This window comes from Primulina eburnea, chromosome 16 (assembly GCF_022965805.1).
Source record: "Primulina eburnea isolate SZY01 chromosome 16, ASM2296580v1, whole genome shotgun sequence".
In the NCBI taxonomy this organism is placed as follows: Eukaryota; Viridiplantae; Streptophyta; class Magnoliopsida; order Lamiales; family Gesneriaceae; genus Primulina; species Primulina eburnea.
This window is the reverse complement of record NC_133116.1, coordinates 28,268,328-28,282,250: the sequence shown is the minus strand read 5'-3', so window position 1 is coordinate 28,282,250 and position 13,923 is coordinate 28,268,328. Positions and strand designations below refer to the sequence as shown.

The 13,923-nt window shown below is 44.5% G+C and overlaps 1 protein-coding gene across 1 annotated transcript; it reads left to right on the top strand.

Moving 5' to 3' along the window:
* The first annotated feature begins 9,341 nt into the window (after positions 1-9,341).
* On the top strand, positions 9,342-13,499 carry LOC140816146 (uncharacterized). The gene is made up of 2 exons (XM_073175220.1): positions 9,342-9,591; positions 10,381-13,499. The coding sequence occupies exons 1-2, from the start codon at positions 9,342-9,344 to the stop codon at positions 13,497-13,499; spliced, it is 3,369 nt and encodes a 1,122-aa protein (XP_073031321.1).
* The last annotated feature ends 424 nt before the right edge of the window (positions 13,500-13,923 follow it).

Below are 13,923 nucleotides of genomic sequence, written 5' to 3'. Positions count from 1 at the left end.
TAATTATTGATGATTATTTCATTCACCGTTGGTCTTCTTCATTTTTATAAATTGATTTACTAAAATAAATCAATTATATGTTTTCCAGAAAATATTTATTTTTGGGTTTTATTTTGATCAGTATTTTTGAAATGGACCAATAATTTTAAATTAAAATATCCGAAAATTTAATTAATAGAATAAAAATTTAAAATTTAAATAGTAAATCATGAATTTGAAATTATACACGAGAGGTAATCACTTGAAATTGCTTCAATATATATATATATATATATATATATATATATATATATATAGAGTTGATCTCATGTGAAACCGTCTCACGGATCTTAATATGTGAGACGGATCAACCCTACCCATATTCACAATAAAAAGTAATACTTTTAGCATAAAAAGTAATATTTTTTCATGGATGACCCAAATAAGAGATCCGTCTCACAGATACGACCCGTAAGACCCTCTCACACAAGTTTTTGTTATATATATATATATATATATATATATATATATATATATATATATATATATATATAATTGTATGGAAGAAGACAGTGAAATTTCAAACATATAACTAAAATATGAATTATTTTATGTTAAATCAATAGTGTTTTTCCTCATATTTCAACATAATTAAATCATGTTAGTCTTTTACATTTTTATGAAAGTTACATATATATTAATGATCTAAGAACTAATATTTGACTACCTCACAGGAGAAAAATAAATATTTCAAAATAAAATAATTCTTAAAATATTTCACAAACATACATATAGTAAATTTAAAGTAAGAAATTAAAATCAAATTTATTTAAAACAAGTGTATCCATACGCAATCTATATCAATTACTTGGCCATTAAGAATAAGCAGTACATTTCAGTACAGTGCATAGTTTTTAGCTTTTTCACAGCTTTAAAAAAAAGTTGTTCTTTTATCAATATAAATAAAAATTAATATATAAAGGTGCTTTTGGATTTTTTTTTAAAAAAAAATTATTATTATTATTATTGTTATTAATTAATTTGAATCCTTAATTGGTATGAAGGTGAAATATTTTTTAAAATAAAAAAAAATTATCATAACATATCCTTTACACAGTAATTATTCCAATAAATAATAGCAAGGACGGATCCGGAAATTGATTTTAAAGGGTGGCTAAATTTTTGAAGTGAATGGTCGAATAAAATTTATAGTTAATATAGGTGAAAGTGAGGGAAAAAAATGAGAATTGGTTTGAGCTAACGACGAGACTAAAATTCATATTGAAGTACAATAATTATTATTTCTAGTAGAGCAATCAAACGTTCAAAACATGTTCGAAGTGCTTTAAAATCTAAAATATTTGAGTTTCAACGTTATTGATGCCACCCGGGTCAAACGGTCGAGTCGGGTCGGGAACTCTGCCGGGTAGACTATCAAAAATGTTGAAGGAAGTATGAGTCTGAGCGTGGAACTTTGGGTTATGACTCCTTGAGTGCTGTGAAGGACCTGAGAACAAGGAAAACAACCACGTGAATGGGCGCCGGAGGGGTGTCCGGCGTGGCCACTCCGATGCTTCAGTCAGCAAGGTACTCAAGCAATAAAACCAATGTAACCAAGTGATGGTTGTGGTGATTGGTGTATAATAAATGAGAGTATTAAATGTTCATCAATATCTGAATGAATGAATAAATGCAGAACCTGGTATTTATAGTGGAGGAAGTAATGATGATCTCGATTTTGGGGGTGTGTGAGCATTAAATATAATAGGGTGGCTGATTGTACCCTATTGTTCTGACATGTAAAATCGTACTAATCATGTCCAATCTGTCTTGTCACCCATTAATGTTAACCAAAGAAAGATATGTCGGCCGCATGCACTCTATTAATGTCAACGCAATTAAATGCTTCCCTCGCATCGAGATGTCAGAGGGGAAAAACTTCTTGGGTAATTGTGCCAGAACTCGGGCGCCAGGCCCTAAACCCACAACCCTGGATATGAGTGTGTGCTTCCACATTTAACTTTAACAATATTCTGTCCTGACCCGGGCGCATTCCACATGTCCCGAGAGATCCCGGGCCCTAGCAACGTCCCGGGACATATCGGGGCATCACCACTCCCTCTTTAAATAGTCGGGCTAGAGTCTACTCGCTGTCCCGATTAGTCCCATGTGCCCGGTCAGGAAAGTCATTTTACCATACCGACTGTGCCGTACTGGTATCCCTATATTGCTAAGTCATGCCCTATACTGCAACCCTATCCAAAGCGTTTCATGTTCTCGAGGATGATTTATCGCAATACTTCGATATCTGTGCACGTCTTTTCAGCTGTAGGGTACAACATCCAATGCTCACCTTACCCGTCCACGTGGTAAAAAGATCAGCGGGTGTGATTAACTCCCCACCCCTATATATATATCAGCACCTTTTCTCTAGAATTCCATCAGTTAGCCTACTACTCGAAGAATCAACATGGCGAGTTCGAGCATCCAAAAGGCTCTTGTTACGGAGGAAGTTTTGCAAGAATATTCCGAGAAGAGAAAAGCTGAGATAGAAAACGAAGTGTTCCAGAAGATTATTTGCTGCTGGGAAAAACTCCAGAAATTACAACTTCTTTACGAAACCGGGGAAGCTACTGCTTCGAGACTGGTGGTAAAGATGGAGAAGTACCGTGATCGCCTGAATGTGACCGAGAAAGTGAACATTTTCGAAGGCGACTACGTATACCAACTGATGTTGTTCAAAGAGAGGAAGATCCTATCGACCATCACGGGCTCCGACAGCTTTCTCAAGACGTCCACCAGAGAGTTAAGAAAATGGAGGACCATGTGGACACTTTTTGTTGAGGAAGAATACTTCAATGTAATCCGCAGAAATGCACTTAAATAAATAAAATCACCTTTCCTTTTCGTCCCTGCTTTTTACTTTGAGTCATGTTCTAATTTTTACCGTTAAGTGCTTGCCAGTAATCGAATAAGATATCCGATTGATAATCGGAATAATTAATGATTAATTTTAATATCCCGGGTTTAGAACACCACGCCGGGTTCATATTTCCCGAGAAGGTGATGAGTCATCCGGGCTTTTAGTTTCTCGCGTGAAAGCGGTCATAACTGTGCATGAAGGGTCATCGAACCTTAGTTGGGAACCTTTCATATTCTGAGACGCTTTGATAACGGCACACACCCTTTTACCTTCTCGATGCGACTTTCGAGGCATTTATTGATCATCTGTGTGCGTGCATTTTAGTGGATTTGATAAATTCTCTTTCCAAATAAATGACAACATTCTTTTGATTAGCTATAGGCCTTTCGAATTCTTCCGTATTAAATGCCTCCTCCCCCCTTCCTTCTATAAATAAGTACGCGGGCAAGATGCATTGATACTAACAGGACAATGTCGAGTTCAAGCGATTCTAGCACTTGTAGTAGTGCCATATCCTCCGTTGGCATACAGAGTCAGACACCAGCTGAGTTACGTCCATACGTGGAGAACTTCAAAAGGACTGTTGACGAGTACATCTTAGCCAAGGTCATATGTACTGGGCATAAACTTCAGTTCATCGGCCTCATGTACCTGAACGGTACAGCTCTCACCCGTTCTCAGAGGCTGGTAATGAGAAAATACAGACGAGAGCTGGGGATAACTCGCATTGAAGAGTTGTTGACTGTGCAGAACCTGCTGCATGCCATGCTGTGGAAGGAATGGCATCATCTAAATAATTTCGAATACCGACTCCTTCGCCAGTCTTCCCATCCAAGAAGTCACCGATTGGATGGATGAATGGAAAGGCCGAGTGGCCTCTGAAATATCTGTAATACGACGTCGGCCATTTCCTTAATAAAATTTTCAATTATTGCTTCTTGCGTCCTTTTGATTTTCTGTAAATGTCTTTAACATAAACTAAACTAATCATCAGTCGAAAAGTTGAAAAGATTGGTTTAAAACAACATAAAACGCCAGGCCCTTATGCTGTCCTGACCCATTAGCTGGGTGCTGGGATCACCTATTCCCGGGTTCTCACATAGAATGCTGGGACTTCGTATCTCCCGGTCTGGAGTCTTGTGCTAATTAATGTTCTCGGATTTCGAGGTGCTATTATGATGCCTACTTGGCATTTATATCGCTTTCGTCGTTACATTTCCCCAGAATGTGACAAGTATGACATGTGTATATCTGAGTGTGTCTTTTCAATGACTCAGTTCTATTTTCGAGGTTTATCTCAATCGTCCGCGTGTGTAGATCCACGGCCGTGATTAGTCGCCTTTCTATACAAATGAGAGAACGTTTTGACTGATTCAAGACCTTCCGTCTTGCCCCACATTACACACCACTTGCCTATAAATACGAAGGTAAGAAGAGAAGTAGGTCATTAATTCAAAATGTCGAGCTCGAGTACTTCCAGTGCCTGCAGCAGCACACACGTCCTCGGTACAGCTCTCACCCGTTCTCAGAGGCTGGTAATGAGAAAATACAGACGAGAGCTGGGGATAACTCGCATTGAAGAGTTGTTGACTGTGCAGAACCTGCTGCATGCCATGCTGTGGAAGGAATGGCATCATCTAAATAATTTCGAATACCGACTCCTTCGCCAGTCTTCCCATCCAAGAAGTCACCGATTGGATGGATGAATGGAAAGGCCGAGTGGCCTCTGAAATATCTGTAATACGACGTCGGCCATTTCCTTAATAAAATTTTCAATTATTGCTTCTTGCGTCCTTTTGATTTTCTGTAAATGTCTTTAACATAAACTAAACTAATCATCAGTCGAAAAGTTGAAAAGATTGGTTTAAAACAACATAAAACGCCAGGCCCTTATGCTGTCCTGACCCATTAGCTGGGTGCTGGGATCACCTATTCCCGGGTTCTCACATAGAATGCTGGGACTTCGTATCTCCCGGTCTGGAGTCTTGTGCTAATTAATGTTCTCGGATTTCGAGGTGCTATTATGATGCCTACTTGGCATTTATATCGCTTTCGTCGTTACATTTCCCCAGAATGTGACAAGTATGACATGTGTATATCTGAGTGTGTCTTTTCAATGACTCAGTTCTATTTTCGAGGTTTATCTCAATCGTCCGCGTGTGTAGATCCACGGCCGTGATTAGTCGCCTTTCTATACAAATGAGAGAACGTTTTGACTGATTCAAGACCTTCCGTCTTGCCCCACATTACACACCACTTGCCTATAAATACGAAGGTAAGAAGAGAAGTAGGTCATTAATTCAAAATGTCGAGCTCGAGTACTTCCAGTGCCTGCAGCAGCACACACGTCCTGGTGACTCTGGACATGCGTCCTCATGTGGAGGAGCTGAAGAAGAGAATTGAACAGCGCATATGGGCGAAAGTCATGGCTGTGCGAGATAAGGTTTACGACCTGGATACTACTTACCGTAACGGTCTTGCTCCTACTCGAGCACAAAGAGCAAGAGCGAGGAAGTACATCCGGGAATTTGAAGTGGCTCGAGTTACAGACTTGGCTACCGATCAAGTTCTGCTACACATGATGCTTTGGAAGGAATGGCATCAGTTGGAAGAAATTATGACCTCCGAGCCCTTCGTGAATCTTCGAATTCATGAATTAACTAACTGGATAACCGAGTGGCAAGACTCTGTATCTTCAATAATGGACAACTTAACTGTTCGCCGCCTTCATTTTCGACCATAATAAAAATATTTTATTGGTGCACACTACCTCTTTACTTTTCCACCCTGGATATAGAAGAATAATCATACGATAAATTGGAAAGTCCCGGTCTTTAAATGTTTCCCGGGATATAAATAAGGCCGAGATCTTGTATTGTCCCCATTCTCTCATTCGTTGTTCCAGTAAATTAATGCGCAGTCATATTGATAAAACTCTCTGCTGGTGTGTTGTCAGAGTCTGTACACATTCCCAGTTATCATGACGCCTCGATTATGGCATCTGTCTTTTCAATTTTCCCGCCGAATTATGCCGCTCAAATTCCAAGGCTAATCTGGCCCGTCCCATCTATTTCGGATCGACGGCATAGATTCCTTCTTTCCCTTATATATAGTAGTTCATCGATTTTTCCAAAAATCACTTGTAAATTCATTATGCGGCTAAGCCCTGTCTGTTTCTTCTTTAGGTCTCTCTGTTACGTAGATCTTTCCGGCAACCTCTCCGGCTATCAACCACTACTCTCGCTTTTTTTCTAGTAAGTTCTCCTTTCCTCGCATCTTATTTATTCCTTTTTCCATCATGTCCAACTCTACCTCTTCTACTTCCGGTAAGAATGTTAGAGGTCAATTGGAGGACAAATCCCCTACCTCTTCCGAGCAATCTGCTCAAATTTCAAGGGGTGTTCCTACTGTCTCTTCTCGGCCCCTTCCCCAAAAGGTTGCTAAAGCGTCTTCCTCCCGACCTTTGGGCTCCCCGAGTAAGGGGAAAGATAAAATAACAGGGCCCTTTTGGTTTTCCACGGTGACTTCCACTCTCCGTCCGGGTAGTTTAGGAGAAATCCGGTCTCTGGGAGCTATTCCCTCTTCTTATGACATCAGAATTCCCGGACCAAACGACCACCCCGACACCCCTCCCCCTGGATACCATGCTTTCTTCATTGAGCAACTTAAGAGTGGTCTCCGTTTTCCGGTGCATCACTTTTTTGAAGGAGTTGCTCGATTTTTTAATCTTTCTCTTAATCATCTCCATCCTAATGCCTTTCGTATTATGGCAGCTACCTTCGGTTTGTTTCATATGAAGCTTATTCCCATTAACTCCTCCATCTTTCATTATTTCTATTCTTGCCGATTCAATGATGGGGTCTTCTCTTTTATGGCCCGGATGCATTATCGGTTTTTAACCGACATCCCTTCCTCTTTGAAGGGATGGAAAACAAAATTTTTCTTCCTTCAATTCCCAACTCTCCCCACCTGTGCTCTGGGATTTCTTCCTTCCATGCCCAAACAACCTGAGCTTCCCCGAGATTTCAAACTTTTGCCTCCTTTCACCCATGCTTGGGATGCTTTGGGAAAGCAATCCTTCTTATCCTCAGTGTTGATTGGGTCGAATAATCTGGCTTATTATGGGATCGGGTCTCGTCTTGAAGACCCTGTAGATCAGATTATTGATGAGTTTGATCAACCCGGGTCGCAGGCGGGTAAATCGCTTTTCTTGGTTTTCTTATTTCTCCCATAGATTTTATTTTACATATTTTTTTTTATTCGCTCTGTCTCTGTTGTAGCCGAAGAAAATATGATCAGAGCGAGCTTCCAAGAGGCTGCCGCTAAGAGGAAAGCGGAGCAAAAGAAAATTAGGGCGGAGAAAAGGGCTAGGGAGGCCCAGGAACAGGAGGAATGCCGAGCCAGGGAGGCGGCCGAGGCTGGTGAAGCGGAGGTACGTCGAGCCAGGGAGATAGCTGAGGCTCAAGAAATGGAAGAACGTAGAGCCAGGGAAGCGGCTGCAGCACAGGAAGCAGAGATTAATGCCCAAGCGGAGGCCGTTCCTCCCCGGGAGGGGCTTATCTCCTCAGGTATGGAGGAAGATCCGACTCCTCTGAATCGTCGCAAGAGGAAACCCACGACGGGGCCAGGGGTGGAGACAATACTGGTGGAAGATGAGCCCGAGGAGATGACTCACTCCCCTTCCTTTGCTGGTTCTTCCGCAGGTGCTTCTGTGGAGAGGCCTTTGGTTCTCCCCAATATTTTTGGGGATACCATCAGTTCAGATTTGATGAGGGTGATTCGAAGCTTCCTCCGGCCTGACGAGGTGGCACATCTTCAGGGGATGCACCCTAATATGCTTCTGAGCGAAGGAGCATCCCGGACTTTCTCGGTAAGTCTATTATTTTGGTTTTTTTCTTCGGTACAAGCTTTCATGACTTCTTTTATTCCCAGGGCTTACAGATGTTAATGCATGGGCATGAACGGGTGGCGAAGATGGCCAAGGGAGCTCATGCCCAAACCAAGGCCGTTCAGGAAACGCACGGCAAACTTCAGGAGGAAATTGGCCGGATTAAAGAAATCCACGAGAATGTTCTTGCCTGGGAGAAGGCCGTTTGGCAGCAGCAGATGGATCTGCTCCGGGCTGAATTATCTGATGCCCGGGCAGAGGCGCAGACGGCCAGGGCAGAGGCAGAATCCTCCCGAGCTCGTGCTGAGGACTTCGATGCGTTAGCTGCTGAGGCTAGAGAGGGGGTGCTGGCGGCCAGAGAAGATGCAGAGTACCACCGGGTCCGGGCTGAGGACTTTCAGGCAGCTGTGACCCTTTTGAAGAATACTCAAGCAGAACAATTGTCACATTTCCTGCAGTCCTCTGATTTCAAGCAAATGCTGGCCAGAAAGGCCTTCCTATACTTCGAACAAGGCTTCAACAAATGCTTGGAGCAATTCGAGGAAGCCGGTCTGGTTCCAGCCGAGAGGGAAGATTTCCCGGATTTGGAGAAGGCTGCTGCATCCCTCTCAGATGATGAGGAAGATATGTGATACCCCTATAAGGATATGGGTTCGTTCACCTGGTACCCATATGTACAACCCGGAGTACCGGGTCGTTTTGTGGACGCCCGGGTAAATCTTCCCTTCCCGGGTGTGATGGCTTTATCCGCAGTCCTTTACCGGTAGCCCGGGTCCTCATAGAGTTGGCCGGGTGCTTCTCACCTTCCCGGGTATAGCTCCCAGCTGCACAACCACTTGGGCAACCTCGAGAATGGTGCTACCTCGATAAGTGAACCACACTCGAGTGTGAGCATTGCAAGTAGTCCAATCCTTCAGAACAACTTGGGTTTGGAGTGTCCGAGAAGTCATCAGAAGCTAGTATGGTAAACCGACTTAGTAGATGACACGGGAATCGAGGTAACTACCCATTCCTCTCCTATAAATAACAGGTATTAATATCATTTAATGATCCGGGAAAAAACCTTTGAACTTTCAGCACTCTACATATTGTTCCTCAAATATTGCTCGAGTTCATCATCTTATAACCTGCTGACTTTATCATCGGAGTGGCTACGTCGGATATCCTTCCGGCGCCCATTTACGAGTTCTTTTCATTGTTCGCAGGTATTGTTCAAGCCATTGTCTTCGTTCAAAATTCCCAAACATTATAAATTGTTGATTTGATCCGTTGGAGCTCCTGACCCGGCTCGCCCATTTCAACGAGATCTTATCATTGGCGCCGTCTGTGGGAAATATATTGAGCTCGAGACGTTGATATGGCTCGCACTAGGAGAACAGACCAAAATAACTCCCGGGCCCAGGGGGACGGGGGACAATCTTCAAGACAAGTGGGTGTTAATAACACCGAGCAGAATCTCCCAAAGAAGTTTCTCGACACAACACGCCGCCCGAGCAAGAGCAGGAGCAGGAGCAGGAACGGAGAGAGGAGGAGGAAGTGAGTGGAGGTAACATGGATTATAGTGTTGGGTCAAAAGCTCCGACTACAGCAGAGGAGTTGAGAGAGTTAAAGCAAAAGATGAGGGTCCTAGAGGGACAGTTGGAGAGCCGTAGCGTTACCCGGGTCATTGCCAAAGGGTGCCCGTTTGCTGATATTATTGTCCGGGAGCCTCTTCCCGGGAATTTCAAGTCTGCCAAAGTAAAAGATTACGATGGCAATGCGGACCCCGAGGAGCATCTCGCCAGATTCGAAAACATGGCCGGTACCCATATGTACAACCCGGGGTACCGGGTCGTTTTGTGGACGCCCGGGTAAATCTTCCCTTCCCGGGTGTGATGGCTTTATCCGCAGTCCTTTACCGGTAGCCCGGGTCCTCATAGAGTTGGCCGGGTGCTTCTCACCTTCCCGGGTATAGCTCCCAGCTGCACAACCACTTGGGCAACCTCGAGAATGGTGCTACCTCGATAAGTGAACCGCACTCGAGTGTGAGCATTGCATGTAGTCCAATCCTTCAGAACAACTTGGGTTTGGAGTGTCCGAGAAGTCATCAGAAGCTAGTATGGTAAACCGACTTAGTAGATGACACGGGAATCGAGGTAACTACCCATTCCTCTCCTATAAATAACAGGTATTAATATCATTTAATGATCCGGGAAAAAACCTTTGAACTTTCAGCACTCTACATATTGTTCCTCAAATATTGCTCGAGTTCATCATCTTATAACCTGCTGACTTTATCATCGGAGTGGCTACGTCGGATATCCTTCCGGCGCCCATTTACGAGTTCTTTTCATTGTTCACAGGTATTGTTCAAGCCATTGTCTTCGTTCAAAATTCCCAAACATTATAAATTGTTGATTTGATCCGTTGGAGCTCCTGACCCGGCTCGCCCATTTCAACGAGATCTTATCATTGGCGCCGTCTGTGGGAAATATATTGAGCTCGAGACGTTGATATGGCTCGCACTAGGAGAACAGACCAAAATAACTCCCGGGCCCAGGGGGACGGGGGACAATCTTCAAGACAAGTGGGTGTTAATAACACCGAGCAGAATCTCCCAAAGAAGTTTCTCGACACAACACGCCGCCCGAGCAAGAGCAGGAGCAGGAGCAGGAACGGAGAGAGGAGGAGGAAGTGAGTGGAGGTAACATGGATTATAGTGTTGGGTCAAAAGCTCCGACTACAGCAGAGGAGTTGAGAGAGTTAAAGCAAAAGATGAGGGTCCTAGAGGGACAGTTGGAGAGCCGTAGCGTTACCCGGGTCATTGCCAAAGGGTGCCCGTTTGCTGATATTATTGTCCGGGAGCCTCTTCCCGGGAATTTCAAGTCTGCCAAAGTAAAAGATTACGATGGCAATGCGGACCCCGAGGAGCATCTCGCCAGATTCGAAAACATGGCCATGCTGCACTGCTACACTGATCGAATCAAGTGCAAGGTATTCTTGACAACTCTGGTGGACTCCGCCCAGAGATGGTTTGAGGGTTTGCCCCCTCAAAGTATGCATTCTTTCAGAGATTTCCAAAAAGTATTCCTACACCACTTCAGTAGCAGCAAGAAGTACAAAAAGACTGCTTTTAGTCTTTTTGAGGTGAAGCAGAGCCCGGAAGAGAGTTTGAGGGCTTATATCAAAAGGTTCAACAGGGTAGCCCTAGACGTCCCATCTTGTGCCGGCGAGACTAAGACTACAGCCTTCACTCAGGGTTTGAGGGAGGGAGAATTTTTCAAGTCACTAACAAATAAGGTACCCGGGGATTTTGAGGACCTGTTATCCCGGGCAGAAAAGTACATAAATATGGAGGAAGCCCAGAAGCAGAAGAGGGAAGCCGTGAGGAAAGAAAGAGGAGACCGGACATCTAAGCCCGAGGAGAGGGGGCAAAAGAGGAGCAATCCAGGGCATTTCTCCCATCATGTGCCTTTGAAGATTGCCCGAGAGAGGGAGGTGCAGGAGTGTAGTAGAGATTTGGCCCCGGACCATCAGCTGTCCCGGCCAGAGAAAAAGGGATTTTGTGCTCTTCACAAGTTGGGCTACCATAACACCGAGGATTGCAAAGTTCTGAAGGGAAATTATGTTGCGCCTTCCCTCCCAAAGCCCATTATCAATACCCAGATGCCTAGGTTGCCGCCATGGACATCCCGGCAGCCCGGATCTAGTTCCCGAGGAGGAGGTGTCAGAAGCAATCCTAGGATCGAGCCCGGAAGGAGAAGGGGGCCTGAGCCTGAGCAAAGAAAAAAGTCACCCCCGGTTGTAGGGACGATTAAAATGATATCCGGAGGCTCTACTGATGGAGACTCTAACCGGGCGAGGAAGTCAAAGAGTAGGAGAGAATGTTTGGAGGTGGAAGGATCGAGGAAGAGTGAGGCTGTCATCAGTTTCGGCCCGGAGGACCTAAAAGGGGTGAATCTACCCCACAATGATGCCTTGGTGATCCAAGACCGAGTGACGAATTATGATATTCTGCGGGTCTTCGTGGACTCAGGTAGTTCTGTGAATGTAATTTTTAAAGATGCTTTTGAGCAGATGGATTTACAGGGCTATCACCTGGAAACAGTGGAAACCGCTCTTTTTGGCTTCGCCGGGCACGTGGTTTATCCGGAGGGGGAAATTATTTTACCTCTGACTTTGGGTTCTCATGATCTCAAAAGAACAGTGATGACTTCTTTCACTATGGTGGACTTCCCATCATCTTATAACATCATCCTTGGGAGGCCAGCCATGAATGAGTTAAGGGCTGTAGCGTCTACCTACCACCAGAAAATAAAATTTCCTGTGGGAGCCAGGGTAGGCGAAGTCCGGGGAGATCAACCCTCTTCTCGGAAGTGTTATGTAGAGGCGGTCCGGGCGGATCAGAGCAGATCTAAAAAGGAAGGGAAGAGGGCTAAGATAGGTGAGATAGGAGCAAGGATAGTGGAGAAAGGGGAGATACACTTCGTGGCAGAAGAAGAGCAGGAGGCGGTGGAAATTGGGCCAGGCCAGCAAATCCGGGTGGCTAGGGATCTCAGCATGACCACCCGGGTGAGTTTAATTAAATGTTTAAAAACTAACATCCATGTGTTTGCCTGGTCCCAGCAGGAGCTTACGGGGATTTCTCCCTTTATATCGGAGCATCATTTAAACATCCTCCCGGGGTCTCACCCCGTAAAGCAGAAAAAGAGGCACTTTGGTCCTGAAAAGGATAAAGTCATATCAGAGCAAGTAAAGGAGCTCCTAAAGGCGGGGCATATTCGGGAAATTCAATTCCCTACGTGGCTTTCTAATGTGGTTTTAGTACCTAAATCTACTGGCAAATGGCGCATGTGCGTAGACTTCCGCGATCTGAACAAGGCGTGCCCCAAAGATCATTACCCGCTGCCCCGGATTGACCAGCTGGTAGATTCTACTTCAGGCTATGAGCTGCTGAGTTTTATGGATGCATACCAGGGATATCATCAGATTCCCCTGGCAAAAAATGATCAAGATAAAGCCAGCTTCGTCACCTCGGGAGGTACATTTTGTTATATTGTAATGCCTTTCGGGTTGAAGAATGCAGGAGCTACCTACCAGCGCCTTATGGACAAAGTATTCGAGAAGCAGCTGGGGCGGAACGTGGAGGTCTATGTGGATGATATCCTGGGCAAGACCCAGGAAGTCACCACTTTCATTAATGATCTGGAGGAAACTTTTGCCACCCTCATGCAATATGGGATCAAGCTTAACCCGGCCAAATGTATTTTTGGCGTAAAAAGTGGCAAATTCTTGGGATTCATGGTTACAGATCGGGGGATTGAGGTAAATCCGGAGAAAGTCAAGTCTGTCTTATGTATGCCCTCTCCCCAATCTGTAAAAGAGGTGCAAAAGTTGACAAGGAGGATCGCTTCCCTTTCTCGATTTATATCCCGTTCAGCACACAGAAGTTATCCTTTCTTTCAAATTTTGAGGAAGGCCCAGCAATTCGGATGGAATGACAAATGTGAGCAAGCCTTCCAGGACTTGAAAGCCCATCTTGCAGAGCTCCCTATATTAGTAAAACCTGAGCCCGGAGAGAAATTATTCCTATATTTGTCCTCTACAGAGCACGCTGTCAGCTCAGTTTTGATCAAAGCAGAAGGCTCTGACCAGAAGCCTGTTTATTATGTCAGTCACGCTCTAAGAGGGCCTGAACTCCGGTATACGGAAGTAGAGAAGATTGTGTAGGCTTTAATTGTGACCGCCCGGAAGCTAAGACCTTACTTTTTATCGCATCAAATAGTGGTTCTTACCAATAGCCCTCTTGGTAGAATCATGACTCATTCTGAGGTATCCGGGCGAATGATTAAATGGACGGTGGAATTAGGGGAGTATGATATCGAATACAAGCCACGGGTGGTTATCAAGGCACAAGCTTTATCAGATTTCTTATCTGAGATGATTCAGCCCAGTGAAGAGGAATTGTGGAGAGTATTTGTAGATGGAGCGTCTAGCCTTGCGGGGTGTGGAGTAGGAGTTGTGATGATAGCTCCCTCGGGAGAAAAAATCAAATTGGCAATCAGGATTGATTCCCGAGTAACTAATAACGAGGCCGAGTACGAGGCTGTGCTAGCCGGAATTCGAGCTGCTCGGGAAGTCGGGGCTTCCCGGA

Bases quoted from the DNA above. Each gene is read 5' to 3' on its own strand.
- LOC140816146 (XM_073175220.1), top strand. From the start codon at position 9,342: ATGGATTATAGTGTTGGGTCAAAAGCTCCGACTACAGCAGAGGAGTTG. The intron at 9,592-10,380 runs GTACCCATATGT...AACACCGAGCAG, and splicing joins CAGATTCGAAAACATGGCCG to AATCTCCCAAAGAAGTTTCT.